Source organism: Monodelphis domestica, chromosome 2 (genome assembly GCF_027887165.1).
Source record: "Monodelphis domestica isolate mMonDom1 chromosome 2, mMonDom1.pri, whole genome shotgun sequence".
In the NCBI taxonomy this organism is placed as follows: Eukaryota; Metazoa; Chordata; class Mammalia; order Didelphimorphia; family Didelphidae; genus Monodelphis; species Monodelphis domestica.
The window spans coordinates 27,572,076-27,584,857 of record NC_077228.1 but is presented as its reverse complement, the minus strand read 5'-3'; the positions used below and the strand labels follow the sequence as shown (position 1 = coordinate 27,584,857).

The 12,782-nt window shown below is 38.0% G+C and overlaps 1 protein-coding gene across 3 annotated transcripts in view; it reads right to left on the bottom strand.

The window, feature by feature from the left end:
• FAF1 (Fas associated factor 1) overlaps positions 1 to 12,782 on the bottom strand; it is a 438,628-nt gene that overhangs the window by 403,064 nt on the left and 22,782 nt on the right. Inside the window, exon 2 of one of the 3 annotated variants that reach the window (XM_056815169.1) lies at positions 1,410 to 1,491. The exons of the other annotated variants lie outside the window; for them this stretch is intronic. Within the exon in view, the coding sequence (XP_056671147.1) occupies positions 1,410 to 1,415 (6 nt within the window). The 5' untranslated portion in view covers positions 1,416 to 1,491. The remainder of the gene's footprint in view (positions 1 to 1,409; positions 1,492 to 12,782) is intronic. 3 annotated transcript variants of the gene reach the window in all.

The following is a 12,782-nucleotide window of genomic DNA, read 5'->3' as shown; positions in this document are numbered from 1 at the left end:
TGGCAAGCCTAGGTGACTGGAAAGATGGTAGCACCCTTGACAGCAATGGAGAAGTTTTAAGGAAGGAGTGTTTGGTAGGAAAGATATTGTGCTCAGTTTGAGAGACTGAGTTTAAGATGTCTACAGTACATCCAAGTCAAGATGTTTAAAAGGCAGTTGGAGATGGGCCATTGAATATCACCAGAAAGGTGAAGCTGAACAATAAGATTTCAGAATCAGCAGCATAGAGATGATAGTTAAAACAATGTGAATTGATGAGATCACATAGTAAAGCAGTATAGAAGACAGTTCAGAACAGAGCCCTGTGGAACATCCATGGTTAGCAAGCTAGACCTGGACAAAAATCCAGCAAAAGAGTCTGAATAGTTACCAAGTAGGAGGAAAACCAGGAAAGAGGAGCCCCAAAAACCTACTGAGAAAGTATCAAAGAGAAGAGGGTGATGAGTGGTGTCAAAGGCTGCAGTGAGATCAAAAGGAATGAAGATTAAGAAAAGACCACTGAGGGGGCAGCTGGGTAGTTCAGTGGATTGAGAGCCAAGCCTAGAGACAGGAAGTCCTAGGTTCAAATCTGGCCTCAGACACTTCCTAGCTGTGTGACTCTGGGCAAATCACTTAACCCCCTTTGCCTAACCTTTATTGTTCTTCTGCCTTGGAATCAATACACAGTAGTGATTGAAAGATGGAAGGTAAAGGCTTTAAAAAAAAAACACTTAAATTGACACTTAAGAGATCACTGGTGACTCTGGAAAAAGTAGTGTTAATGGAATTATAAGGTCAGAAATTAGACTGAAAAGGGTGAAGAAGAGAGTGTGCAGAGACAAAGTGCAGGTATCATTGAGTGTGGTTGGCCTTCTTGAGTAGTTTAGCCACAAAGGGAAGGGACAGTTAGCAGGGATAGCTGAATCAAGTAAAAGGGTTTTAGGAAAGAGGGAGAAACATAGGTATGTTTCTAGGCAATAGGGAAGTAATCAGTAGAAACCAGAGACTGAAGATAAGTGAGAGAGTGAGGATGGCAAATGGAGCAATCTGCTGGAGGAGTCAGGATCACTTGTGGGGGCAAAAAGGTTTGCCTTGACAAGGAGAGCCATCTTGTCATGTGACACAAGGATGAAAGAGGAGACAGTAGAAGGAATGAGTGAATATGAGATGAGGAAAAAAGAGAGAGTTCTCAACAAATGAACTCAATTTTTTTTTTCAGTAAAACATGATGCAAGATTCTCAGTGAAGAAAGCAAGGAAAGAAGAAGCTATGGGAGATTTGAGAAAAGATCAAAAGATATGGAAGAACCACTACAGAGAGCAGGATGGTGAGGGAGGTATAGAATGATGTTTAACAGCAGTGAGAGTCCAGTTAAGGTTATGTAACCTAAATTTGAAATGGACACAGAAAAGTTACTTGATTTTCTCCACCTTCATTCAGCAGCACTTGTGTAGTAGCAAAACCAGCAGATAAGTGGGAATGATCCAAGGCTGAAGTGTGGCAGGGCACAATCTGAAATATGATAAAGAAAGAAAGGAATCAAGAAGAAAAGGACAAGTGTATGGCTTGAATTGGTTCACTAAAGGGTCAAGATGGGGGGAAAAACAAAATGTGGCTAGTGCAGGAGTGATGACTTGGGAGAAAACTGAGAGATCAAGGGGTCGGAGTCAAAGAACAGAGAGAACAAGATTTGGTTTTGGAAGATATTATTCACACATTTCCCAACTCTGTGTCTTTTCACTGGTTCTCCCTTTCTCTTGACTTACTCTCCCTACTCACTCGCCTCAGCCTCCTGGTTTCCTTGAATATTCTCTTCAAATCCTATATCAGCAAAAGGCCTTTCTCCACCCTTGCCCTCAGTCCCCACTACTATTATCCTCCTTCTGATATTGCCTCCCATTATTCTATTCTAGATCCTGTATGTACACAGCAAATTGCATGTCAACCCCTCCTTTGGAGAGTGAGCTTCTTGAGCATAGACTGTTTTTGCTTTTCTTTGTATTCTCAATATCAGCACAGTACCTGGCACACAGTAATCTCTTCATAAATGCTTGCTGACTGGTCAGATGCTAAATTTTGTTTCTGCAAAAACATTTCAATTTCATTTAATCAATTTTATCAATTTTACCTTTTGTGATTATCTCTATCCCTGTTTGGTTTACAGTTTATCTTCTATCCATTGTTGTAAAGGATAATTTTAGCATTGTGACCTAAACTATATTAATTATTTGGTCGCCATGGATATCTCAAATTTAAAAAAAAAATAACCAAGTCAGCTGGAAATTTATGGTGATTTAATTAAGATAATGGAAAGAAATTAAGAAGGGAGAAGGAAAGGGTGTAGGATTTCTCCCGCCTGGCTAATGCCAGGGGGAAGATTAGAGGCTCTAGGAAGGTAAGGTTTTGGAGAATAAAGGAGGAAGGAATCAGCCTGAACTCCAAGAGGGCTTAGCCAAGATGCCTGAACCTGAATTAGCCCAAGAGCAAACTCACCGCCAAAACCCAGACAAATAGCTGCTACCACGCCAAGACGTCAGAACGCTTAGCACGATGCCAGCCAGAGCCACCTCTCCGTGGAAAAAGCCCAAAGAGAGGAAGTGATGTGCCCTATATAAACGATTTTATGTCACTTTCCTGCGTCTCATCTTTATCAATGTTAGCTTAGCTTGACTTAGGAGAGCCCAGGGTTCTGTCAGCTGTTTCTGCACATGTCTGTTGAAGACCATCTTCTTAGATACTTAATCCTTGAGTATGGGTGCAGACATTCCTGACCTCTATAACTAAGTAGGGTGGAGCAATGTAGAGTTCCCAAGACCTGATTCTGTTAGACCAAGTATCTCCATTGTTACAAATCAGGAAATAGCTAAATCAAATCTTCTAAAGTACGGTCTGAGTAAGGTGGAGTAGTTTTAAAATTCACAATATGTGACAGATTTATGAATGATCTGATTCTCTTGTAAATTTGTTATACTATGATCCTTCATATTCATGTCATGTCTTCACCTTTAGTTTACTATAGTATATGGTCTAAGATTTGGATCTAAACTTAATTTCTACTAAACTGTTTTCTTGTTTCTCCAACAGTTTTATTGATCTACAATTTCCTTTTATTTTTTTCCTATAATAAAGTAGGACTTGGTCCAAGCTTCTTGGGAATTTCTGGGATCCAGAAATATACATATTCTTCCATAGTTAGCTTCACTAAAACCTAGGATAGCAACATTATAATGTATTTTTTCCTTTCACTTCCAAACTAGTCAAACATTAGTCTATATCAGATGTTCCCACATCCTTATGCCCAATATGGTTTCTGACTCTACCACTCACTCACAATATCAGTAAAGATGTCATCATTGCTGTTTCTTAGATCTTAACAATTATAAAGTTTCATCAAGGGCAGGTCTTAAGTCCTGAACTTCCTGACTCTAAGGCTGGCCTTCTATCCACCAAGTGATTATGCCTCTGCATGACTTCATACTTGTAAAAATATACAATGTAGGAATTTGTTTTGTTTGACTATGCACACTAGTTATAAGAGTTTTATTCTTTTTTGTTTTAAATTGGGTGGAGGAAAGGATAAAAAGATACTTAGTTAAAAAATAAATTTATATGTTCTCAATATATAATCTATAAAACTGGAGCCAATCCACAAATAGAACAAAGGGATTAGATTTAGCTAACTATAATAGGTAATACTTAAATGACATGTTTGTGTTCATATCATTTAGAAGCAGCAGAGCTGAGACTTAGGTTGAGGCTTAACCCCAAAACCAGAGCTCTCACTACTGTATCCCACCTGATATCACACACAATGAACACTTAATTTGTTTTTCGGGTTTTTTTTTTAAACCCTTACCTTCTGCCTTAATATCAATTTTAAGACAAAAGACCAGCAAGGCTTAGATAATCAGTGTTAAGTGACTTGCCCAAGGTCACACAGCTAGGAAGTGTCTGAGTCCAGAATACTAGATTCTCTTAAGGAAAAACTGGTAGAGCAGAAAGGGAACTGAATTACAATCACAAAATCTAGGTTCAGAATCTGCCTTTATCACTTTACTTACTATTCATGTAGACAAATTACATCTCATCTCTGGGTCTTAGTTTAGTCAGCTGTAGAATGAAATGGTTGAACTAGATGTCCAAGATTTCTTCCAGCTCTAAATCTACAATCCTTTGACTACAAAACCTTAGGCATGGAGAAGGGAGAACCAAAAAGCAAAAAACACTCCAATGAGCATAGTCTTGCTATATTCTACTACTCTTGTTGTAGAACAGACTTCAGAAACAGTGATGGGTTAACCACAGTCTACACATTGTGCAAAGAGCTGACACAAAGCAAAGATGGAAAGATATATCTTTTTTTCTCTTCTACACATACACATGAAGGTTCACGGGCATCAAATACAAATCTCACAGCCAAAAAGCCAAGGTATCAATCAATCCCCCTGTTTTCCAGATCAGATGAGGCCCTAGCAACTAGAAATGGAGAAAAGTTACTGCCAGGTGCATCACATGACGACTCCCATAATCTAATTCTGTCACAAAAAGAGTCAGATATTATTGTCCTTGGATTTTATAAAGCAGCTTTGTTTTTAAAGACACAGGAAAGGACAATATATCACTCTACTTCATTCATTCATTCCCAATGGCCCAGTTTTTAGGCCTAAACCGAGAAGAGATTCTGTCAGAAAAGATTCATTTTGAAGAACTGAGCAAAGCAGTAAGGTTCTTTGATAAAAGGCCTCATACCCAATATAGACATGAAATTGATTCAGATTTAACTATGACACCAAGCACCATTCCCCAACAGATAAATGGCCAAAGGGTGTGAACAGGCAGTTTTCAAAGTCAGAAATTCAAGCTATCAACAACTATATTTCTTTCATCTTCAAAACACTAAAAATTGAAATAGCTGAGGTTCTACTTCACACTCATTAAATTAGCAAAGATGACCTAAAAAGAAAAAAAGATAATTGTTGGGACTGTGAAAAAAACAGGCAAACTAATGCACTGTAGGTGAAATATGAATTTCCACAGTCATTATGGAAAACAACAGGTACCTATTTCCAAAAGGTCACTAAACTGTATGTAGCTTTTGACCTAGCTATCTCAATACTAGGCTTATAGTCTAAAAGAGATTGAAAAAAGAGGTAAAAGGCCAACATGTATAAAAATATTTATAGCAATTCTCATGTGGCTAAAAAAAAGAACTGGAAACTAAGAGAATGTCTACTTATTAGAGAATGACTAAATTATACTACATGAATATAATAGAATATTATTGGATTATTAAAAATGGTTTAATAGATGATTTAAAAGAAATCTGGAAGGACTTATATGAGCTGATGATGAGTGAAATGAGCAGAACTAAGAGAATTCTGTAGAATATTATAAAGAAAAACAACTTTGAAAAACTTGATAATTCAAATAGATAAACCAATCAGCTACAATTTCAGAACATAGATGATGAAATATACTACCCACCCCAGCTAATCAAATAGGTGAAAGACTCAAAATACAGAAGAACACAGGCAAAGTCATAGCTAATGTGGGAATTTGTTTTTTTAACAATGCCTATTATTACAAGAGCTATATCTTTTTTTTTACGAGGTAGAGATGAGGAAGAAAGAGGCCAGGTAAGGAGACAAAAGGAAATAAAGAAAAGAGGGTCACTGATTCATCTTTTTTTTTTTTTAAATACAAACAAGTAAAGAGAAGACTGGATAAATGCACAAAGAAATAAGGATATCTTTGAAAGTTATGTGTTGAACTTACATACTTTTTTTTTAACCACTTACCTTACACCTTAGAATCAATACTATGTATTGGTTCGAAGGCAGAAGAGTGGTAAGGGCTAGGCAATGGGGGTCAAGTGACTTGCCCAGAGTCACATGCTAGTAAGTGTATGAGGCTAGATTTGAACCTTGAACCTTCCATTTCCAGATCTGGCTCTCAATCTAGTGAGCTACCCTACTCAGCTGCCCCCTAAACTTATATACTTTAAAAGAAAAGCTATATGTAAGAGATTCGGAATACACTTTCATGAACAATCATCTTTTACTGTTTTATTACATATGAAACACTCATTCTATGATATTTTAAAGTTCAAAGTAAAGGCATTTAAAAAAAACAAGTAAAGCTAACAAACTGCAGTCTTTCACATCATTTTTCCTCTTAAAATAGCAATCAGATGTTACTACTATTAAGATCAACAACTCCAATGTTACAACAATAAAGAATACAATTTCAGAATTAAGACATACTTTTTGTTTCAACATTAATGGCATTCTATAGATGGCACACCTGGTATACAGTGAAATCTTAATGAATGTCTGCTGAGTGATTGATTGATGAGATAAAGTAGAATTATAGGTGTGTGGGTGTAAGTGTTTATGTGCATGTTAGAACCAGAATTTGGGAGTTCTAGTCAATAAGCATTTAAACATTTACTAATGTGCCAGCTGCAATACAAGCACTAAAGATATAAATACAAGCAAAAAATAAGACAGTTCCTTCTCTCAAAGGGCTTGCCTTCTAATGGAGAAAGACAAGACAAAATAGGATAGCCGAAAAGCACAGGAGAAAAATAAACCAAGATAAGAAATCTTTTATAAGACTTCTGATATAAGATTGTACTATCCCCAGGAAAATGATATTTTTACACTGACTTTTAAGCATCTCCTAAATATAACTGAGCTAGTTGGGTTTTTTAATAAAATTGTATGATTTCATTCAAACAAGAGGAAGAGAACAATTTTCCTTAAGGTTATATTGGCTGCTGTGAATACTTTCAATCGCAAAAACTAGAAAAAGATTCATTGTTCTCATTTATAGCCACAAGAGGGCGCAACTACTTAACACATAGTCCTTTGAAATTCCTATTCGGTCACCATGTTCCCTCCCCTCATTCCTCATTAAGTTTTAAAACAAGCAGAATCTGAATACCTGAACCTCTATTTCTTATGGAATCTCCATGAATCTGCAGGGGGCCTAAGCCATATGATGGCAGGGGGTTCTCAGGTACCTTTCACAAAGAATAAACGGTTACTAACTTCCATTAATCCAGGCCATTCCAAATCCATCCAAACTCAAGTTGCTCCCCACATTCCCACCTGAAATTCTTTATTGCTCTCTTACCGAGCACCTGCCCCACGATAGCATTCCATTCTCAAAGGGATTCCAGCCCTTTGCCACTGCAGCCCTCATACAGAAGAGAAACCACTTTCTTTCCCTTATGGATTGCGATCCTCACCTCAAGACTGTCTTCATCCCCAATTCACTTCCTTGCCATCCATTACAGAGTAAGGGGTTTTCTTCCTTACCCTGAATGGCAATATCTACTAAAATGACTGCATAGGCTTATTTTTTTCCCTTTAAAGGCAGTGAAACCATCCTGGGGACAAAGGTTTAAAACTTTGAGATAGTTTGCCAACCACTGAAGGCATCGAAGCCTAGGGCTCCCTCAAGCTTGAAGAATTTCCTACTGCCATGGGAGCCAGTAAGCCATTCCCACTAGCATGGCCAAATTATAGTATATACAGAGATAAGGACAAGAGGGGCAACAATGTACCTTTGCTGGATATCTTCTTCACTGCCGTTATGCTTATACCAATTAATTTTGGCAAATATTATAAGATGTCTAAAATGCCTTGTTTTATTCAATCCCAAGCCAAAACAACTGGACTGGTCTGGGTCAAGCCTAGTACAGAACGTCTAGTGTAGCCAACAATAATGGTTCAGGAAGACCTTGTGACTGACCTCATTGATTTCATGGCTCAAGTGAAGGAAAAGATGCACAAGGTGCCCAGGGTGATCACTTGAACTGGAAAAGGAGCCAAGACCTTGTGCCTACCCTGTTTCTGTGTCTCCTCAAAGGTTCAGCAAGGAGGCCCTAAAGTAACAAGCGGTATAGCCTACAGGTGCTTGAAGAGGTTAACAAAGAAAATAAATTCTCGCAAAGGCTAGAAGATGAAAGGGAAGGAGGGAGGTATGTAGTCCTGATACTATATATCAGGCACTAAGTGCTTTATAAATATTCTCTCATTTGAGCCTCTCAAGGACCCTAGAAGGTAGGTGCTATTATTATCCCTATTTTACAGTTGAGGAAACTGAGGCTAACAAAGATGTGCCCAGGAGTACAAAGTCTGAGGCTGCATTTGAACTCAGGTCTTCCAGACTCCAGCCAGGCACTATTATCAATTGTGCCTCCCAGCTGCCTCAAAGAAAATGAAAGTGAACTGCCAGGCATCCAACACTGAGAAATAGATAGGAATGTGCTTTAAGAACTATGCCCTAAAGGCAGAGGGACAATTCAAAGACTTAGTAAATGCACAAGTAAAAGGACCATTATTCATAGGATGGGGGCATAAATCCTCCAACAGAGGCCTCAGGGAAAAATGTTAATCCCTCTGAGATTAGAAATATAACTGATGGGGGCAGCTGGGTGGCTCAGTGGATTGAGAGCCAGGCCTAGAGATGGGAGGTCCTAGGTTCAAATCTGCCCTCAGACACTTCCCACCTGTGTGACCCTGGGCAAGTCACTTGACCCCCATTGCCTAGCCTTACCACTCTTCTGCCTTGGAGCAGAAGGAGATGGGTTCCCAGTTCTACAAAGATGAGGAAACAGAGAGGTTAAGTCAGTGAAGCTTTTATTAATTAATTTATATATGTACATATATATAAATTATATGTGTGTGTATGTATATATATATATAAAGGTCCTGGAGGGGAAAGGGAACCACTGGAGTTGACTGAACAGGTGACAGGGTCACTCAATCTAAGAACTGATGGACTAGAATGAATATATATATAAAGGTCCTGGAGGGGAAAGGGAACCACTGGAGTTGACTGAACAGGTGACAGGGTCACTCAATCTAAGAACTGATGGACTAGAATGAATATCTGAGGCAGAGAGAACTAGTAAACTACTGCAATAGTTTAGGCCTGAGGTGAGAAGCTCCACAACAGTCTGGTGATAGTGTGAGAAGAGAAAAAGGAGAATATACAAGATACTGCAAAAGCAGAAATTACAGGCATTGGGCACAGACTGGATATGGGGGGCTCAGGGAAGCTTGAAATAGAGAAAAGTCTGGGAGTAAAAGATAATGAGTTCAATTTTGGACATGTTGGGTTTAAGATGTCTATAGGGGCAGCTTAGTGGACTGAGAGGCAGGCCTAGAGACAGGAGGTCCTTGTTCAAATCTGGCCTCAGACACTTCCTAGTTGTGTGACCCTGGGCAAGTCACTTGAGCCTTTACTGTTCTTCTGCCTTGGGACTAACACGTGGTATTGATGCTAAGAGAAGATAAGAGTTTTTAAAAAATGTCTATAGGTCATTCTGTTCAATGTGTCTAAAAGGTAGTTGAAGATCCAAAAAAGGATATCTTCAGAGAGGTTAAGGTTAGACAAGTATATTTGAGTGTCATCTGCACAGAGTTAATTGAGAACACTGAGGCTAATGAGCTCACTAAGTAAAATGGGTTAGCTCTGATTGGAGAAGAGAAGGTTGAGTGACTTGCTCAGGATCATATAACTAGTTCAGTAATTGAGACTTTCAACTCTAACACCCAGTGGCCCAATGATGTTAATCTACTAGTTTATGGACTTATTCAACATTCCTTCAACTTTCCAAATCATTCTGCTCTAACCACCATTCCTCCATATGTGTTTTCTCCTACTAGAACCAAATTTTCTTGAAGTCCGATAGGTCTTTGCTTTTTTTCATCTGTATCTGCCAGAGCTTAGAATACTACCTGCCATATTAAATGCTTAACAAATGCTCTTCCATTGAATGATATGTTCAATTGTTGTTTAGGGCCTGTCCAAAGGGGCCACAGCTGAGCTCCTCTAGGTAGAATCCCATTGACTTGCAGGTCTCCTAGAAGAATTACTTTTGCAAAGCATGGTAAGGCTTGCCTAAACTGATACAAAGTGAAATAAGCAGTTCCAGAAAAACAAAACACACAAGGACTAAAATGATGTCAACAGAAATAACAACAAAAGAAACAAAACTAAACGTTGTCAAAGTATCATATCCCCAAAACCTGACATGTGATGCCATTTCCCACCCTCCTTTGTGTGAATGACAACTGGATATAGAACAGTAAGCTGACATCAAAGATTTTCAATGTACTGGTCAGTTGTTAAACTGTTTGTTTTCCTCTGATATTTGTTATAAAGAATGAGGAAATAAAAGTGATGTAACGACAAAAGATATTAACAACATTTTACTTTAGAAAAACTACCCTTCTGCAATCTTGTGGCACTTCTGGACTCTTCTATATTCTCCCAAATCTTACTGACAAAGACCCAGCAATCACATCTGCCAGTTCTTTCAGTATGCAAGTTATTCTCACCTAAGGATGTAGTGCATCTGGGTCAGGTAACTTGAATTCATCAAGGGCATCTAAGCTCTCTTACTATTTCCTTACACATCTGGGGAATTCGCTCACTGTAGCCATTTGTGTTCTGTCATGTGAAAGATTACTCCTTCTTGGCAGAAAAAAAAAGCAAAATAATAAAACTGAATACCTCTGCCTCAGTCTGGTGTGGCAGGGTCATCCCCCAACCACCCTAAGTGAGCATCCTATCCCTTTCTGGGATCCCACTTTTTTTTCCCTACTTTCCTACCCAAAACACTTCAAGCACCTGTTTTTGTTGTCTTTCGATTCCTTCACCAGTTTGTTAGGTCTGGGCTTACATACAAAGCAAAGAAACATGTTAGAAAGAGAGAGCACTGAATCAAAGTTCAATAAAACCTGAAATTAAATACTGCTGCAATCAGACACTCCCTATGTGATTCCTGGCAAATCTCTAAACCTCTCTCATCCTGTTTTCTCATCTGTAAAATGGCAATAATAAAACCACCTACCTCACAGGGTTGTTGTAAGGATCACAATAGATAATATGCTAACCTGACATAAGTACATAAGTACTTATAATAACATAAGACATAAGAGTACCAGTAATTACTATTATTTGACATTTTTTAAAACCCTTACCTTCCTTCTTAGAATCAATACTGTATATTAGTTCCAAGGCAGAAGAAGGAAAGTAAGGGCTAGGCAACAGGGATTAAGTGACTTACCCAAGGTCACACAGCTAGGTAGTATCTGATGTCACATTTGAACCCAAGACCTTTAATCTCCAGGCCTGGCTCTCTACCAACTGAGCCACCTAGCTGCCTTCTTCCTGACACTTTTGACAGAACTTTCAGATACTCCCTCTTATTAATTAATTAGCTTTGTATCACTATTCTGTATATTTCCTTTTAAAATCTAAGTTTGTTGGCAAGTTCTCTCTATATCCATATCAGTTTCTTCAGACAGTTCTCACTATTCTATTCATAGGAATTGTTTCCCTTTGTGTCTTCAGAAAGAGATTTGAGTACTGAGTATCACCCATTTTGGGTTCTTTCTCTGAAGTTTTTTAATGCATGACATGCTACCTAACTAGCCTTCCTCTGAACTTTTAAAATTTGCTTTCCACCACTGGATCCAAATGTGGTTAAACATTAGGAAAACAATACATTTAATATCAAAACACATGATTACCTCAAAAGATAAATACTTTCATAAAATACAAACTCATTATGCTTTAAAAAAAAAAAACAGGGCACCTAGGTGGCTCGGTAGATAGAAAACCAAACCAGGAGACAGGAGGTCCTGGGTTCAAATGTGACCCCAGACACTTCCTAGCTGTGTGACTTGGGCCAAGTCATTTAACCCCAATTTCCTGGCCCTTACCTTCTGCCTTGGAACTGCTTCTTAGTACTGATTCTAAGACAGAAGGTAAGGGTTAAAAGAACCCCCATAAAGTATAAGCAGAGAGAGATCTTTTTTATAATATGATAAAAAGAGTCTAAAACCAAAAGCAGTTATTATAAACAGTAAGGAAACACTTGAGGCTTTCACAAAAAAATGTAATAATAAAGTAAGGAGGCCCTATTATTTTATAAAATTCTAGAAATGCTAGTAATTTCAATAAGATGAAAAAAAGAAATTAAAGGCATAAAGGGAGACAAAAAGGAAACAAAACCCTCCCTATTTCCTAATGGTTAACTTGGAAAACCCAGGGAATCAACAAATTAATCAAAACAATAACATCAGCAAATAAGCTACAAAATAAACCCATAAAAATCAACAAAATTTCTATATATTACTAGTAAAATCCAGAATATGTGAAAATGGAAAGATGAGTCCCATTCAAAATAACTACAAAGTACATAAAATATATGGGAATTAATCTACCAAAACAAATTAAATACTACTTGTACAAATACAATTTTTAAATGTTCCTTAAAAAAATAAAGAACTTTTAATACTGGAGGAATATTCAGTGGTCATACTTGGGCCATACTGATATAATAAAAATAACAATAAGAGTTAATTTACAAATTTAATGCCATACAAATCAAATGCCCAATGGGATATTTTACAGACTTTCCCATACTATCTGGGAAGGCTTCCGGACTTCCCTAATCAGAATTCCATCATGCTTCAGGCACTCTCTTCCCTGACCACCCTCTTTCCAGCACTGGTTGAACTTTTGGCCATGCTCCTGATTCCCTGGACATAGTTGGGGAGCTGGAATATTCCATGCTCCCCATTGCTAATTCTAGATTGTCCCCCTGACATTATCACTCAGTAATCTTTCCTCCCCTTTGAGGTTCATTCAATCTATATTTGTCACCCAATTTAAATACTAGAGTTGGTTATCTACCAAATTCCAGGACATACATACTCCATGGTTTCTCCCTCAATGAATTAAGTGCCTGGCTAACAATCTTTTTCTCCTCTCCACTC